The 17,820-nt window shown below is 38.2% G+C and overlaps 1 protein-coding gene across 13 annotated transcripts in view; it reads left to right on the top strand.

Moving 5' to 3' along the window:
- LOC123763970 (metabotropic glutamate receptor 5) overlaps positions 1 to 14,800 on the top strand; it is a 316,966-nt gene extending 302,166 nt beyond the window's left edge. For 7 of the 13 annotated variants that reach the window (XM_069330094.1, XM_069330097.1, XM_069330095.1 and 4 more), the window contains 7 exons: positions 3,237 to 3,407; positions 3,788 to 3,915; positions 4,690 to 4,812; positions 5,840 to 5,992; positions 6,235 to 6,341; positions 8,517 to 8,692; positions 11,971 to 14,800. In XM_069330094.1, the coding sequence (XP_069186195.1) occupies positions 3,237 to 3,407; positions 3,788 to 3,915; positions 4,690 to 4,812; positions 5,840 to 5,992; positions 6,235 to 6,341; positions 8,517 to 8,692; positions 11,971 to 14,067 (2,955 nt within the window). In that variant the 3' untranslated portion in view covers positions 14,068 to 14,800. Of the gene's footprint in view, positions 1 to 3,236; positions 3,408 to 3,787; positions 3,916 to 4,689; positions 4,813 to 5,839; positions 5,993 to 6,234; positions 6,342 to 8,516; positions 8,756 to 11,970 lie in introns of all 13 variants that reach the window. The other 6 variants (XM_069330101.1, XM_069330102.1, XM_069330106.1 and 3 more) reach the window with 2 other exon arrangements.
- Positions 14,801 to 17,820: the final 3,020 nt, after the last annotated feature.

Genomic DNA, 17,820 nt, shown 5'->3' on the forward strand with positions numbered 1-17,820 from the left:
CCTGACCCCCCTTACTCTAAATGTCACAGTGAATACTGAGTTAAATAAAGTCCATCTTTGGCTAACTGCCAACAAACTCACCCTTAACATTGACAAAACTTTCTATATTCTGTTTGGCAATAAATCCTCTAATCAAATAAATCTCAGGATAAACAATACTCAAATTTGTAACAAAATAGATGGCAAATTCCTTGGCTTTCTCACTGACCACAAGCTAAATTTCCAGGGACACATTCTAAATATATCAAAAAAGTTTCAAAAACTGTTGGCATTCTTTCTAAGATCAGATATTATGTACCTCGCCCTGCCCTGGTGACGCTCTATTACTCCCTCATCTATCCATATCTCAATTATGGTATTTGTGCTTGGGGTTCTACTACCCAAAATCATTTACGTCCTCTAATTACTCAACACAAAGCTGCTATTGGGACAATATCCAACTCTGGCCCCAGACATCACTCGGTACCCCTACTCAAATCTCTGAATATGTTAGATATTAAGTCACTGCACATTCTCTCATGTGTATTATACATATATAAAACGCTGAACTGCAATGCCAATCCTGACCTAATCAAACTAGAAATGCTCTACAAATCAAGGGACCCAGAATGTGGAATGACCTTCCCAATCATGTTAAAGACTGTACCTCTCTCAACCAGTTTAAGATAAAAACGAAGCACTACCTAATAAATTCCCTGTAACCTACCTTACCCCTATATTGTCAACCCATGTCTTATTTTTTAAACAATGCTGTCTGTCGACCAAATTGTATTTGTGCTGCTTTTTCTGCCATGTTCCCCCCTTTTTTATTTTTAATTGCATATATATATATATATATATATATATATATATATATATATATATATATATATATATATATATATATATGTATATATATATAATATATATAATTTTTGTATAACCTCTTGTATGTATGTACTTTACCTGAATAAACATTTATTTATTATTTATTTATTTATTTATATATAATATATATATATATATATATATATATATATATATATATATATATATATATATATATATATGCAGAATAACCACATATGAAAAATAGAAAATGCTTAACGCGTTTTCGGCTAATTCGCCTTCATCAGAGCAAAGTAGAATGATTATTCTACTTTGCTCTGATGAAGGCGAATTAGCCGAAAACGCGTTAAGCATTTTCTATTTTTCATATGTGGTTATTCTGCATACTTGGATCAGTGTTTTTGTGATCATTGTTGCATATATATATATATATATATATATATATATATATATATATATATATATATATATATATATATATATATATATATATATATATATATATATATATATATATATATGTCGTACCTAGTAGCCAGAACAGAACTCACTTCTCAGCCTACTACTCAAGGCCCGATTTGCCTAATAAGCCAAGTTTTCATGAATTAATGTTTTTTCGTCTACCTAACCTAACCTAGCTTTTTTTGGCTACCTAACCTAACCTTACCTATATATATAGGTTAGGTTAGGTTAGGTAGGGTTGGTTAGGTTCGGTCATATATCTACGTTAATTTTAACTCCAATAAAAAAAATTGACCTCATACATAGTGAAAAGGGTAGCTTTATCATTTCATAAGAAAAAAATTATAGTAAATATATTAATTCAGGAAAACTTGGCTTATTAGGCAAATCGGGCCTTGAATAGTAGGCTGAGAAGTGCGTTCTGGCTATTAGGTACGACATATATATATATATATATATATATATATATATATATATATATGTCGTACCTAATAGCCAGAACTCACTTCTCAGCCTACTATTCAAGGCCCGATTTGCCTAATAAGCCAAGTTTTCCTGAATTAATATATTTACTATAATTTTTTTCTTATGAAATGATAAAGCAACCCTTTTCTCTATGTATGAGGTCAATTTTTTTTTATTGGAGTTAAAATTAACGTAGATATATGACCGAACCTAACCAACCCTACCTAACCTAACCTAACCTATATTTATAGGTAAGGTTAGGTTAGGTAGCCAAAAAAAGCTAGGTTAGGTTAGGTAGGTTAAGTAGACGAAAAAACATTAATTCATGAAAACTTGGCTTATTAGGCAAATCGGGCCTTGAATAGTAGGCTGAGAAGTGAGTTCTGGCTACTAGGTACGACATATATATATATATATATATATATATATATATATATATATATATATATATATATATATATATATATATATATATATATATATATGTCGTACCTAGTAGCCAGAACGCACTTCTCAGCCTACTATGCAAGGCCCGATTTGCTTAATAAGCCAAGTTTTCATGAATTAATGTTTTTTCGACTACCTAACCTACCTAACCTAACCTAACCTAACTTTTTTGGCTACCTAACCTAACCTAACCTATAAAGATAGATTAGGTTAGGTTAGGTAGGGTTGGTTAGGTTCGGTCATATATCTACGTTAATTTTAACTCCAATAAAAATAAATTGAACTCATACATAATGAAATGGGTAGCTTTATCATTTCATAAGAAAAAAATTAGAGAAAATATATTAATTCAGTAAAACTTGGCTTATTAGGCAAATCGGGCCTTGCATAGTAGGCTGAGAAGTGAGTTCTAGCTACTAGGTACGACATATATAAATATATATATATATACATATATATATATATATATATATGTCGTACCTAATAGCCAGAACGCACTTCTCAGCCTACTATGCAAGGCCCGATTTGCCTAATAAGCCAAGTTTTCATGAATTAATGTTTTTTCGACTACCTAACCTACCTAACCTACCTTTTTCGGCAACCTAACCCAACCTAACCTATGAAGATAGGTTAGGTTAGGTTAGGTAGGGTTGGTTAGGTTCGGTCATATATCTACGTTAATTTTAACTACAATAAAAAAAAATTGACCTCATACATAATGAAATGGGTAGCTTTATCATTTCATAAGAAAAAAATTAGAAAAAATATATTAATTCAGGAAAACTTGGCTTATTAGGCAAATCGGGCCTTGAATAGTAGGCCAAAAAGTGAGTTCTGGCTACTAGGTACGACATATATATATATATATATATATATATATATATATATATATATATATATATATATATATATATATATATATATATATATGTGTGTGTGTGTGTGTGTGTGTGTGTGTGTATTACCATGGAAGAAAAGTAGATTTAGAGTCTTTGTTACATGGTGTGTGGTGACTGAGAAACATTGTGTTACAGGTTAAGCTGGTCTGTAACACATCGCCACGAGGCATCATCGCCCCCATGGGATGGGACTTCTTCCTCATCGCCATGTGTACAGTCTACGCCATCAAGACGAGAAACTTGCCGGAGAATTTTAATGAAGCAAAATTCATCGGATTCTCCATGTATACTACCTGCGTCATCTGGGTAAGTATACATAGTTACTGACTCATTGATCACCTCGTGACACTGGGAATGATATTCGTTTTAGTTCAACAAATATATGTATTCGATAAAATATTATATAACGGATCACATTTCGGTAATACGATGTGACGACATATATTGAATTTTGTAACTAGCTCATCAAGATTGTAACTTGCTTAGCTAAATGAATTGTGGGGTTCAGTCCCTGAGCCCATTATGTGCCTCTGTAACCCTTTCCACTACTGCCCACAAGATGGGTATGGGGTACATAATAAATGAACTAAACTAACGTTGTGAAAAATAAATTGCATTGGGCACTAAATATAAGTTAACTTTTCTAGAATAGATGGCGTGAAAGTAAGTTACCTTCTTTCCAACAGATGGCGTGGGTTCCCATCTACTTCGGCAGTGACCACAAGATCATCTGCATGAGTATGTGCACCTCGCTCAGTGCTCTCGTCACACTCGTTCTCCTCTTCTTTCCCAAGCTTTACATTATTCTTTTCAGGTAAGTAATGGGTAATATTACCTTATTTACCCGAGGGCCATTGTCTCTCTAGTGGCCTCGACGATGACAGGAAGCCAGCGACCCCCCATTTTCCTGTTGGTGACGCTTGCTACCCTGGATATTATTTTCACGTTAGGGAATTTTATAATTATTATAATGGTCTGGGTTCAAGTCCTAGCCAGGGAGGATTGACTGGGCGTCTGTCTTTAACTGTTCACCAGTTCACCCAATTGGGTATTTATTGGGTCGTGTTCCAGGAAAAACTAGCAACAAGAGGGGAAAAATCACTTAGTTACGGTTGAGGGGGGATGAGCTTCAGCTCTTGGTTCCTGCCACCTAACCCTCATTCAGTGTACGACGTCAGCCTCTACAGTTCCTCTTCCTAGTTCATGCCATTTCATCACTACTCCAACACTAAATAAAGTCCTCCAAATACCGCAAAGGCGAACTTGGGAACTTAGTCTGGAAGCGTTCTGTTGTTTGTGTTCCTCCCGTGGTCAGGAGTACGAATGACAACACAGATGTGCATTTGTACGCTCACATGTGATTGCGAGGCTGGGGGTCAAGCTCCTGCTCTTGTCCCTACCTCTCAACCAATAATTATCAAGCGTGATGCCATCCTCACCCCATACACTGTAACTGTACACTATATACATGAGTGTATGCCTGTATTTAATCGTACGTATTAATGAAATAAGTTGATGAAATATGATAATGTAACAGAGAATAATAATATTTATTGGGATTTTTCTTATTAAGATTCGCTAATTACAGACCAGAGAAGAATGACCGGTCAGCCTTCAAAACTGCCACAACAGTTCGGTGTCATATTGGGTCATCGAGCAAGGCCAGTCTGTCGAGACCCTCTGATCCCTCGCCAAGTGCTGCTATTGAAAGGTGAGGAAGTAGACATGAGAACAAAAGCTCTAAATAATTAATGGATTGTTTCGATGCCCAAGTCTGTGTTTGTCTAATATATTTTGTCATATTAACATGTGCATCAGTGTGCTATTCCCACTCACGGCTCTCTTACTGAAGGCAGATATTCTTATGTCACTATGACTCGTGGCAGTGGAGACCTCCTCCTGGTCCCACTCCTAGTGTCCCCTCCTCCTCCTGGTCCCACTCCCTGTGTCCTCTCCTCCTCGTCCCACTCCGTGTCCTCTCCTCCTGGTCCCACTCCTAGTGTCCCCTCCTCCTCCTGGTCCCACTCCTTGTGTCCCCTCCTCCTGGTCCCACTCCGTGTCCTCTCCTCCTGATCCCACTTCCTGTGTCCTCTCCTCCTGGTCTTACTCATTTTTACCTAATGTGTTCGTTCCTCTCCTTGTATTCTTAACGTCCTGGCTTCCTAAACCAGCCATTACATCCGGTCTTGTAACACTGAACCCTTCTCATCCCTCGAAAGACGCGTATTGCTCCACAGGAGAAGCTGCTCTTAAATTATGGATAGCCTGAAGATCACATTGTTGTTCCACCCCTCTCCTTGGGGCAGACTACCTTCACAAGCAACACTCAACTGCCCATCAAGGCACTCAAGCACCCTTCATGTCAGAACAATGGCCATTAACCTGGTCTTTCCTGAAAAAAATAGCATTCCGTGTGTACCTGATAACCATATTGATACTTTGATACTTTACACCAACAATACAGTATGTTGGTGGTAAATATCAATATAGTGTAAAAATATCAATAAAATATCAACAAATTGTATTGATTTGTTCGTTTAATACAGTCTCATTATGCAGTTCAAGGCATCAATGCTTCTTGTCTTTCTGTCCTGAAGATATGACCAGGGACCTGACCATCTTCCTGTATATCAAGAACCACCATTTTGTAATTTCATCTGTCATAAAAATCATATCATAAGAATATTTTATTTTCTTCATACATTTTCTGTAATGATTACTTTGTGCGTGTCTTCCAGCATGTACGTTGGGTCAGCTATGCTAGGCTTCGGGCAGCCGCAGCTCTCCCTCATGCAGAGGATCCGCTCCAGCCTGGGCATGCCCTTCATCCCACCCCTTGGAATTCTACCCAGAGACCCGAATCCTCGCTCCTTGCTTAGACGGGAGATCAGGTATGGCCGACCATCCAAATAACTCACACAGTTCAAGTACTGTGTTCATAAATATCAAAGAAAAGGCACAATTCAAAAGTCTGTTAATTATATTTATGCTAGGTCTGACTGGTCTATAACTGATATATATTTACAGTTCAATTTTATATTGACAATTAATTACTCTATATTCATATAATATCTGTATAAGAATATTACTTAAAGATTTGTGGGAAGTAAGGAGGGTATTGAACGTCCTACAGCGTGTGGAGTGACGCCAGCGGCAGCGTGGGCACCGCAGGCGGGACCAACAGCAACACCAGAGACATGATGCTGCGCAGAGCCTATGGCTCCCAACTCGACCTCACAGGTCAAATATATATATATATATATATATATATATATATATATATATATATATATATATATATATATATATATATATATATACATATATGTTTTATTCTCTCATGCCTTAAGCACGTGTGGTCGTCTTGCATGCATGGTCACTTGTGACTTTTTTCATACACTATATGTAAACACTGCTTGTATATGTTAGGGTTGCTGCATCTGAACTCAGAATCCAGGACACCTCAGAATCTCTGCTTCAAACCCAACACACAACTTTGGGTCTTCGGCGTAACACACATATCCAATCCTTGTGCTTATATATATATATATATATATATATATATATATATATATATATATATATATATATATACATATATATATATATATATATATATATATATATATATATATATATATATATAGATATATATATATATATATATATATATATGTCGTACCTAGTAGCCAGAACCCACTTCTCAGCCTACTATGCAAGGCCCGATTTGCCAAATAAGCCAAATTTTCCTGAATTAATATATTTTCTCTAATATTTTTCTTATGAAATGATAAAGCTACCCATTTCATTATGTATGAGGTAAATTTTTTTTATTGGAGTTAAAATTAACGTAGATATATGACCGAACCTAACCAACCCTACCTAACCTAACCTAACCTATCTTTATAGGTTAGGTTAGGTTAGGTAGCCGAAAAAGTTAGGTTAGGTTAGGTTAGGTAGGTTAGGTAGTCGAAAAACAATTAGTTCATGAAAACTTGGCTTATTAGGCAAATCGGGCCTTGCATAGTAGGCTGAGAAGTGCGTTCTGGCTACTAGGTACGACATATATATATATATATATAGATATATATATATATATATATATATATATATATATATATATATATATATATATATATATGACTGAAAACTACCACCCCAGAAGTGACTCAAACCCATACTGCCAGGAGCAACGCAACTGGTATGTACAGGGACACCTTAATCCGCTTGACCATCACGACCGGACATAAGGAAGTGATAGCCGAAGCTATCACTTCCTTATGTCCGGTCGTGATGGTCAAGTGGATTAAGGCGTCCCTGTACATACCAGTTGCGTTGCTCCTGGCAGTATGGGTTCGAGTCACTTCTGGGGTGTGAGTTTTCAGTCGCATATAGTCCTGGGGACCATTCAGGCTTGTTTGCATTTGTGTTCCTCACGTGTGCCCCAAAGAATGAGGTGATTTGATAAAATGCTATGCCCAAGATTACCATCCGAGTGCCGGCGGGGGAGTGGTTCAAATAGCTTCGGCTATCACTTCCTTATGTCCGGTCGTGATGGTCGAGCGGATTAAGGCGTCCCTGTACATACCAGTTGCGTTGCTCCTGGCAGTATGGGTTCGAGTTACTTCTGGGGTGTGAGTTTTCAGTCGCATATAGTCCTGGGGACCATTCAGGCTTGTTTGCATTTGTGTTCCTCACGTGTGCCCCAAAGAATGAGGTGATTTGATAAAATGCTATGCCCAAGATTACCATCCGAGTGCCGGCGGGGGAGTGGTTCAAATAGCTTCGACTATCACTTCCTTATGTCCGGTCGTGATGGTCAAGCGGATTAAGGCGTCCCTGTACATACCAGTTGCGTTGCTCCTGGCAGTATGGGTTCGAGTCACTTCTGGGGTGTGAGTTTTCAGTCGCATATAGTCCTGGGGACCATTCAGGCTTGTTTGCATATATATATATATATATATATATATATATATATATATATATATATATATATATATATATATATATATATATATATTAGTATATTTTGGTAGCAGTCTTTCCTGTAGACATATATTATTAAATATGACCGAAAAAGTAAGATTAATAATTCTAACACGAATTTTCTCGATCTTTGTTATGTTTCTTTTCACAGTTGATGGTAATTGAAAAATCAATTCTCCAAAATTCATTTTTAATATATATTTATATATATTCCGAACTTTTGGAGAATTTTTTTAATTCTTCCCGGATTGAAATTTTGACACCTGAATCCAGGACATGTCCTGGAAAATATGTACATATGACAACCCTAGTATATGCCCCACTAATAAAAGGAAGGGGAAAAAATCCTTAATTATATAATGACCTGTTGATCAGTATAGGAATCTTGGTCTTGAACGGCAGTTACAGCTGGCATTTGTCCCTCTTCAGGTGGCGATGGGTTGTGGACCCGAGAGGAGAGGAGTTGCCAGACGACAGACGACCTCCTGGACCCTCTCATACCCAGGCTGAGACGACGCGTGGCCCGGGCGGTGAGGGAGAACGAGATCGATGTCTGTGAAGGGCGAGAGTTCTTCAGCATCACACATAACTGGATGAACTCACAGGTGTGCCAGGGGGAAAAACAAGACAAAAAGATGGAATGATGAATTACCTTCCACCTCGATAGTGTAAATATATGTACAGTATTTTTTTTATTTTTCATACTAACGGCAATTATAATTGTTTTTATTTTTTATTATTGCATGGATAATTTATTATGTTATTTAAGTTAATCCTAAACCATTAAGTGTTGGGTAGTAATCTAGAAAAGTGTTGTTTTGCTTGGCTTTGTTTTGACAGTCTTGGTTTATTTTTCAAGGAATATAACATAAGAATGTTCATAAACAGGCGGTATATATTTAGCTTTACTGTTAAATAAATCATTAACATTTTTCATCCTGTCTAATCTCATACATTGTTTTTCAATGTATGTGTCATTGAGAATTTGGCTCACGGGACCCAGGTTCAGTTCCTTGGAAGGAACACTTCCTTTTACCTGATGCCGCTGTTCACTGAACAATAAAATAGATACCTAGGAGTTAGGCAGCTGTTGTCAGTTTCATCCTGTTTAAGGGGACCTCGATAAGCTTATATATAGGCTTGTTGTCTACCACAACGGGACATAAAAACTATATTTTATTTATTTATATATATATATATATATATATATATATATATATATACAAGAAGGTACATTGGTTTATGAGAGTACATAGCATCGATGTTTTCACAAACTTGTAAAGCCACTAACACGCATAGCGTTACAGGCAGGTCCTTAATCTAACATAATTTTTAGTAGGTAATTTCTAGCAAAATTAAGACATGTTAACAGGCATATTGTAAGAAAATTTGACGAAGAATAGTAGGTACATTATAGAAGATTAGTAGGTAACATTACAGAAGATTACTACGGTAAGTATCCATTATTATTAATTGTTCCGGGTTTAATTCCAATGTCGCAAGAGGCGTTTGAGCACATTTCCTTACACCTGATGCCTCTGTTCATCTAGGATCAACTGGGTAACTAGGAGCTAGGCATCTGTTGTAGATGGCATCATGTGGTAGGTCCGTTGTTGACATTTTTGGACTTGGTACAGATCTGAAAGTAACAGGAAAGCAATGAACGAAAAATATTAGAATAATTATAAAAATATAAATCATGTATTCATGAGAACTCGTACACCTCGTACTGCTCCAACGAGCAGTACCTCCTGATCGATGGGTGTGTCGACGACGCCGGTGTTGGTTTCTTTGGGGAGAGGCAAAAGGGTGATGGGTGCCAGGCTCCGGCCGAGACTGAGCGTCTCTGTATCCGTGGATGAGTTTCCGTCCATGTCAAGCCTACCCAGGAGGGAAAATCGACAACCAACCTGGGCGTATGAGTCATGTGGCTGGGACAGGCTCACATGCCTGTCCCTACGTATGCTAGTTCCTACTTGTGAAGAGGCCCGACAAGGGGGAACCTGGAGGCGAGAAGAAGCGATAGGCTGATTGAGGGTGCACATCCTCTGGAACAGCTCATGTCGAGGTGCCCCCGCTGTTTTATGATCGATGTCTAATTGGAGGGCCTCAAGGTATACAGGGCAACTCTTGGACGTAACCTTGTGATGGCCATGGCATAAAAAGCAGCGAGGTGCAGCAGAGCACCCACCGTTATCTCTGTCTGTATAACCTGTTTTGCCGCAGTTTGCACAGCGTGCTGCATTACGACAGGTGAGGCGACTATGGCCCAATAGATGACAAGCGTAACATTGTAACACAGGGAAGTTGTAGGGCTGAATCTGATAGGAGGTCCTGTGTAGTGCCACTCGGTCAGGGAGGGGCCCATCAAACTTTACACGGACCATGGATGTCGGCCCTGCTGCTCCGCGAATCCTGGTAACTTCCAATAATGCCGCTGATGCACCCCCTAATACCTGCAGAGCGGCCTGGATGTCATCCACATCTACACTCTGGTCAATTGGGCCAATCTTCCCATACCGGGCCCGAGACTCCTCCTCCTGTGACAATACCTGTCGGCACCTGACAGGCCAGTCCCCCAACTTAATAATGTCGGATACACGGATGTGTGATAGAGCCTCCTTTCTGATGAGTAGCTTCAGTGCTGCACCCCTACCCAGGGTACGTATGGTCTCAGGCAGGCAATGTGGCCACAATACCGAAGCCTCAATTGCTGCACCTAAGGTACGAGGATTTACAAACATGCACCGACCTGATTCTGACTGGATTAGGACAACCACAAACGAGGAACGGGGTACCACAAGAGGAAGGTCTTCTGAAGGCGAAGACATCCTCTTAGCATCTCGCTCTGGGGCAGCATCAGCCGACTCATTTTCCAGCAGACGTTTTCCTCTCTGGGACTTGCTGTCAACATCCATGGCGCCCCCGCTCGGGTCCATTAGGGAGGCTCCGGCCTCCCCCGGTGCTGTGAGCCCCTGGGGTAGCTGCAGTGAGCACACACTGGCCCAAAGAAGCCAGCTGAATTCAAAGACGAGCTCCAGGTAAGGTGTGGAAAGAAAGTCCAGCCACGAGCATTCAATCCGCGCGCCAAGATGGCCGACCTTCCTCATATCACAGATATTAGCGTTATGCCTCTAATATAGTACATGAACATATGTGGTGTTTACAAGCTCAGGTTTCAAGGGGAAGTTTTTTTACAGGTCACTCTATAATGTATAGAGGAAGCATCTATAAATAATATGAATAAAATAGATTTTGTATTTTTCCTTTTAAATAGACTATACATAATACTGCAAAATTTACAACTATTATTAATAACATTACTGATAGAATTTCATCAGTGATAAGCATATTTGTTCTTAAATTTGTAATATTCACAATCTTGCTTATTTTTGTACTGTACAGAAATTTCAAATATTATTTCCCACACAGTTTACATATACAATTTTTGCAACATTAGACAGTGCCTTTACAATTTGTTTAGTGCCGTATTTTGCTGAGATTATTCTGCTTTAGAATGGCCCAAAGTTTTTCATTGAGTGTGTTTATTAACTCTTTTGATTAATGTGAGCAACATTATTGCAACAGTCCTGTTAACAGTATTTACAGCAGTCCTCTATTATACTTGCATCAAAATTATATTTCTTAACCAAACTGTTGGCCTGCAATGATAATATTTTAGGTAGTAATCTATTAAAACTAGTACTTAATATATATATTAAGTAGTATACATTACTTAGTGATTAAAAATATCTGGGTAATATACATACCCCAGACAGTATAATGTTCAATAAAACAAAGTAATTAATCTAATTGCACTTGCTATTTTAAAGCTTGTAGAGTATTTATGTGATTGAGTGAAACACGTGGTTCTCTGACTCAGGCTGAGGCTGCCCGGACTGCGATGCTGGGGAACGACAGTCAGCGGAGCAGCGAGGCCGATGACCGACCAACCACCATTATCAGGGAAGACCTCGTATTGGAAGATAGAGAAAGCAGGATCAAAGAACCAATGACAACTTTAATGGAAAATGGTGTTGACAATGAAACTGAGTGTTCATATTTAATTAAACAATCTGGTTCTTTGCAGGAAATAGCAGAATCATCAGTTTACGAAAAAAGACATGGCATAAAATTCCCAATCTCTGCAAAATATATGACTGAAAAAAACAAAATTCAAATTCCAGATCAGGTTGAGAGAGAGATTCGTTTTGAAGACTGTGGTCAAAGTGTACCCGCAGAGGAAGGATGCAATCACAAGTGCTTTCCTCTAAACAGCGTGCAAGACAATTCCATTAGTGGTGAATGTAATTCTTCACCAGAAAAACTACCTACCTGTGTTGAAAATCAAAGTGAGTGTTCAGTTCATAAACAAACTTGCACAGATTCTCAATTTGTTAACTTTATTGGGTATGGTTCAGTGATGTCAAGTTCTAAAGACGTGAGTTGGGCTAAACAATGTCCAGTTAGTTGTGATAGCAGCATAATATTCAAGAACAAAATTGTACCCTTTAACCAGTCTACTCAAACAGAAATATCCCATGATAAACATGGTTGGGTTTCAAACGCGGACGGGAGAAATCTTGCGGTAGCAGCCAATGAGAATATTGGAAAAATGGATCTATATCACCGGAAGAGAAAGGTGGGAGTGTCAGCCCGAGTGTCAGACGTTCGTGGCATCCTCAAGTCAGTAAGATTATCTCCAGCAGAGAGGGAAACGAGGGTATCATTTAGTTCTCAGTTCTCTCCTCAAGGGGTTACTGCTGACGACGAGCCCCTCTCACCGACACTATTGGATGAAGATGCCGAGGCCCGTAGTGAAGCTGCAGTCAAAGAGGTTCCGCGTCAGGCTTTAGCATATGATAACATATGTGGACACAAACAGTCAACGTCAGAAGAAACTTCCTTTAGCATCCTTGAAGAAGCCCTTAGTGCTGAAAGTGATATTGAAGCTTCAGATCATTGTGAATTAAAAACTATAATTATTAGGTTAGGTAGTGATGAGGCAGATGTTAATATCCCATCAATGACCAAATCAGAAGTAAATGGTAATGTAATTAACTGGAGACCAACTCTAGGCAAAAATCATAAATTGCTGCCATATTCCTCAGCAAACTTTAGTTATGATAATCCTTCAGTAAATACAGATACCGAAGTTTTGTACAATGTTGAAGATGTGCGAGGCGTGACTATGTCTGGTGTGTCTTCGGGAAGTAACTTTAACGTGCATGAAGGGCAGGAAGACCCAAGCAAAAAATATGCGAGAGAAAATGAACTAGTTATATTAGACTTGCTACATAGCACCTTCCCACAAAAGTATTATAGTACTCAAGGTTCACAGTCTCATTGTGCCTCAACCACATTACAAAATTCCAATATTGATTTGCCCACATCTAGTAATACTCCTGAAGACTCAGGCTCTCTCTCAGTTAAATGTCTCACTATAACTCCTCCAGAACTCTACAGAAATACCCCACCAAAACACATCCCTCCTCAAGAACCAGATACACTCGACCTTTCATACTTCAGTCAACCCATTCCATCACACAAATCACAATCTATTTCTGAAATCGAAGAGCACAGTCATTATAACTCTCAATTACTGAACCCTGTAGTTGAAGATTACTGCATAGCAAACGTCGCAAACTCTCAAGACATAGAAATGGAGCCAAAGTATATTTCCTCTTCGTTAAACTCTGTTGTACATGAAACTTCACCCGTACCACTCACCCCTTGTTTCAAAACATATCAATGCCAGTCTTGTGCAGAAGTCCCGTCCTATGTTAGTCCAACACCCAGTTGCCACACTGCCTCCACAGCACAGTATCCCGCCGTGGAGGAAGACACACACACAGATACCAGGTTATGTAGAACTGATACCGACGACGACACGGACGAAAGTACAACGCCTATTAAGGAATTCTTCCGAACTCATGGCATTAAATTTGATGTTACTTCGACGAAATCAAAAAAACTGTAAGTGATATTATCCTTAATTTTGACTTTACAATGTTCTTAAGGACTTTTCTTTTAGAATAAAGCGGCTACTTATATACAATTGTATAAACTGTATACCAAAAAAGTGACCAGTTCACTGGTCACTTTTGACCTACTTCCACATTTTCATCAGTAATGTATAATACACTCGACTTTGTATTATTCTACTTAGCTTCTCTTTATGAAAGTCTGAAAAGTCAGACTTTGATGAAGCTCATTTGCTCAATATGAGACACTGTCATTCAAAGTTCATTTATTTGTAAACAATCACAACAGATTTGTATAGATTACTTAATGTGACATATCAGTAGTTAGCAATCAAAAACTATTTTTAAATGTCACTCTTCCATGTTGTGAAGCTCAGAGCGTTCCTCACTACAGCTGTTTTCTTGTGTTTTATTAAACACATAAATTTTTACCGTGCCAAAGACAACAATTTTTACAAAGAATTTGCAGATACCCGTGATTGTACCCTAGCTCACTGCCTGATTGTTCTATTCATGTTCCTAATTTTAAGAGTAACACTAATTGTATACATACATACGTAATTATACCTACATATATTCATACATGCACATACATACATACATACATACATACATACATACATACATACATACACTTTAGCTCTGCTTGGGACATCTTCAGAGACTGAGAGACAGACGTGGTCAGCCCCCGACTCCACACAGCCAGACCCAACCCATCCTCCTAAGAAATTGAAATAAGTTTATTAAGGTATAAATACAGACAAAGAATGAGGTAGCTCAAACTATTCTCGCCCCGTTATCCTCCTAAGATGACAATACTTATATGAAGTATTTGGTGGAAAGTACCAATATGTAGTGATAGACCACCAGTTTAGTTTAGTTCATTTATTATGCACCCCATACCCATCTTGTGGGCGGTAGTGGAAAGGGTTACAGAGGTACATAATGGGCTCAGGGACTGAACCCCACAATTCATACCAGAAAGGTTAATTTCGTTTTATTAATTTAATTTGGACAAACCGGAAACCTTTTTAACCGCAACATAAATATAAGACCTAACCTAACTGTCTTAGTAATCCTAGGCCTAATTCATGCTATATTAGGCCTAATATGGTACATATATGTCCTAATATTCAAGGTTGGTTTTTGGCTTTAGTTTTGTGGATTATAAAATTAAATTTACAAAAAGTGGTTTACTGGCGGGCCATCACTGTACATATTGGTACTTTCAACCCAATAGTCACTATAAGTACTATCATACCAGAAGGATGGGTTCAGACCGGAAGTGGTAATAAAGGTACATACTGTAATAAACATTATATAATACAAAGTTAAAAAAAAAAGTGCTTGGTATAAGGAGCCATAATTAAAAGTACAATCTGAAGCACAAACAATTGCCAGGAACGACAATCGCGTACTTAACACAATTACAAACTTCTGAATAAGACAGGTTATTGACGCCCTCGAGACAGGGGGGTCGAACCTGGTACTTTCGTACCCAATTTTTGTGCATGTCTTGCTATTTGGTACTAAGCGTTGATAGACACCATGTGATAGACAAGTTGGTAGACACCATGTGATAGACAAGTTGGTAGACAAGTTGATAGACACCATGTGCTAGACACAAGATAGACACAATGACAGACACCATGTGCTAGACACATTAAGACACCATGTGCTAGACCCAAAATAGACACGTTGATAGATACGAGCTAGACACTCCCACGAAGAAAAATGTGCAAAAGTCAAGTCTAAACACAAAGTGTCTTAACAAAATATTGCTTGATAAATGATTTTGCGAGTGGGTCGTTAAGAGAGACCAGATCAGAGTATTTTGTAAATAATTTTAACGTACGTGAGATACAAGGGAGTATTGCACGAAACGTATCATCTTTTTATCAATATTATTTTTACTTGCGTGGTAAATTGTGAATTTTCAACTTTTTTATATAATAATTTTGGTACATTCACTAAACAACCCGTCCTCGACTTAAGTTCATTACATCCAGCGGTCGACCCCACAGACGTATTCATAACTTTTAACATGCTGTTTATTTAAAACGGGAATTTTCTCAAATATAAATTAATATTATAATATATTAGCATATTGTGCACATATATAAGCATAGGTTAGGTGTTTAGGTTCTGTTAGCGATTATTTGTATTTGTAGTACGTGGGTGAAGCATTTATAGCGTTGTGATTCTTTTTTTTTTTTTTTTTTTTTTTTTTTGAGATATATACAAGAGTTGTTACATTCTTGTACAGCCACTAGTACGCGTAGCGTTTCGGGCAGGTCCCTGGAATACGATCCCCTGCCGCGAAGAATCGTTTTTTCATCCAAGTACACATTTTACTGTTGCGTTAAACAGAGGCTACAGTTAAGGAATTGCGCCCAGTAAATCCTCCCCGGCCAGGATACGAACCCATGACATAGCGCTCGCGGAACGCCAGGCGAGTGTCTTACCACTACACCACGGAGACTGTTAAACAAAACAGAATTCGAATTCGAACAAAATTCGTCAGTGAAGCACTTGTTCCGGATATGTTCGAACGTCAGCAGTTGTGAGTCGTGTGTAAACCGCTTTTCATTCATAAACAGGGGGTTTGGCGGGTGCATGGAATCACTTTTGGATCTTTGTTTGGAGGACGGGCTGCGACCCCACATACATATTCATAAACTTTTACATGCTGTTCAGTCAAAACGGGAATTTTCTCAAATATAAACTAATATTATAATATATTTGCATATATAGGCATAGGTTAGGTCAGGTGTTTTGGTTCTGTTGGCGATTATTTGTATTTGTAGTACGTGGGTGAACCATTTACAGCGTTGTGGTTCGAACAAAAGTCGTCATTGAAGCACTTGTTCCGGAAGTGTTCGAACGAAATCAATTGCGAGTCGTGTGTAACAGCCCGTCCTCCAAATAAAGATCCAAAAGTGATTCCATGCACCCGCCAAACCCCCTGTTTATGAATGAAAAACGGTTTACACACGACTCACAACTAATTTCATTCGAACACTTCCGGAACAAGTGAATCACTGACGAGTTTTGTTCGAACCACTTCGCTATAAATGCTTCACCCACGTACTACAAATGCAAATAATCGCCAACCGAACCTAAACACCTAACCTATGCCTATATATGCACAATATGCTAATATATTATAATATTAATTTATATTTGAAAAAATTCTTGTTCTGAATGAACAGCTTGTTAAAATTTATGGATGCGTCTGTGGGGGCGACCGCTGGATGTAATGGACTTGAGTCGAGGACGGGTTGATAAATGCTTCACCCACGTACTACAAATACAAATAATCGCCAACAGAACATAATCACCAAACCTATCCTAACCAATGCCTAAATATGCTAACATATAATAATATTAATTTATATTTGAGAAGAGTTTTGAATGAACTGAATGTTAAAATTGATGAATGCGTCTTTAGGGTCGACCGTTGGATAGAATGGACTTAATCTGAGGAATGGTTGATATAACGTGGGTCGGAACAAAGGAGAATTAAAACCTTTATGGAAATGCCAACATATTCCTTGTATTCAACAGTATTTAAATACAATTTAATGAACTATAAAGGCTCAATATTCAGCTGATGGTGTATAACCCATTCAACGTAATTAATTATTAAATTGACTGCCACCAGCAATGCCAATCTCAAAGGGAACGAGACACATATATAAAATTGTTGGAAGAGAGCGATAGAGATATAGATGAACAGACACAGAAAG

The sequence above is a fragment of the Procambarus clarkii genome, chromosome 23 (assembly GCF_040958095.1).
Source record: "Procambarus clarkii isolate CNS0578487 chromosome 23, FALCON_Pclarkii_2.0, whole genome shotgun sequence".
NCBI classification, from domain to species: Eukaryota; Metazoa; Arthropoda; class Malacostraca; order Decapoda; family Cambaridae; genus Procambarus; species Procambarus clarkii.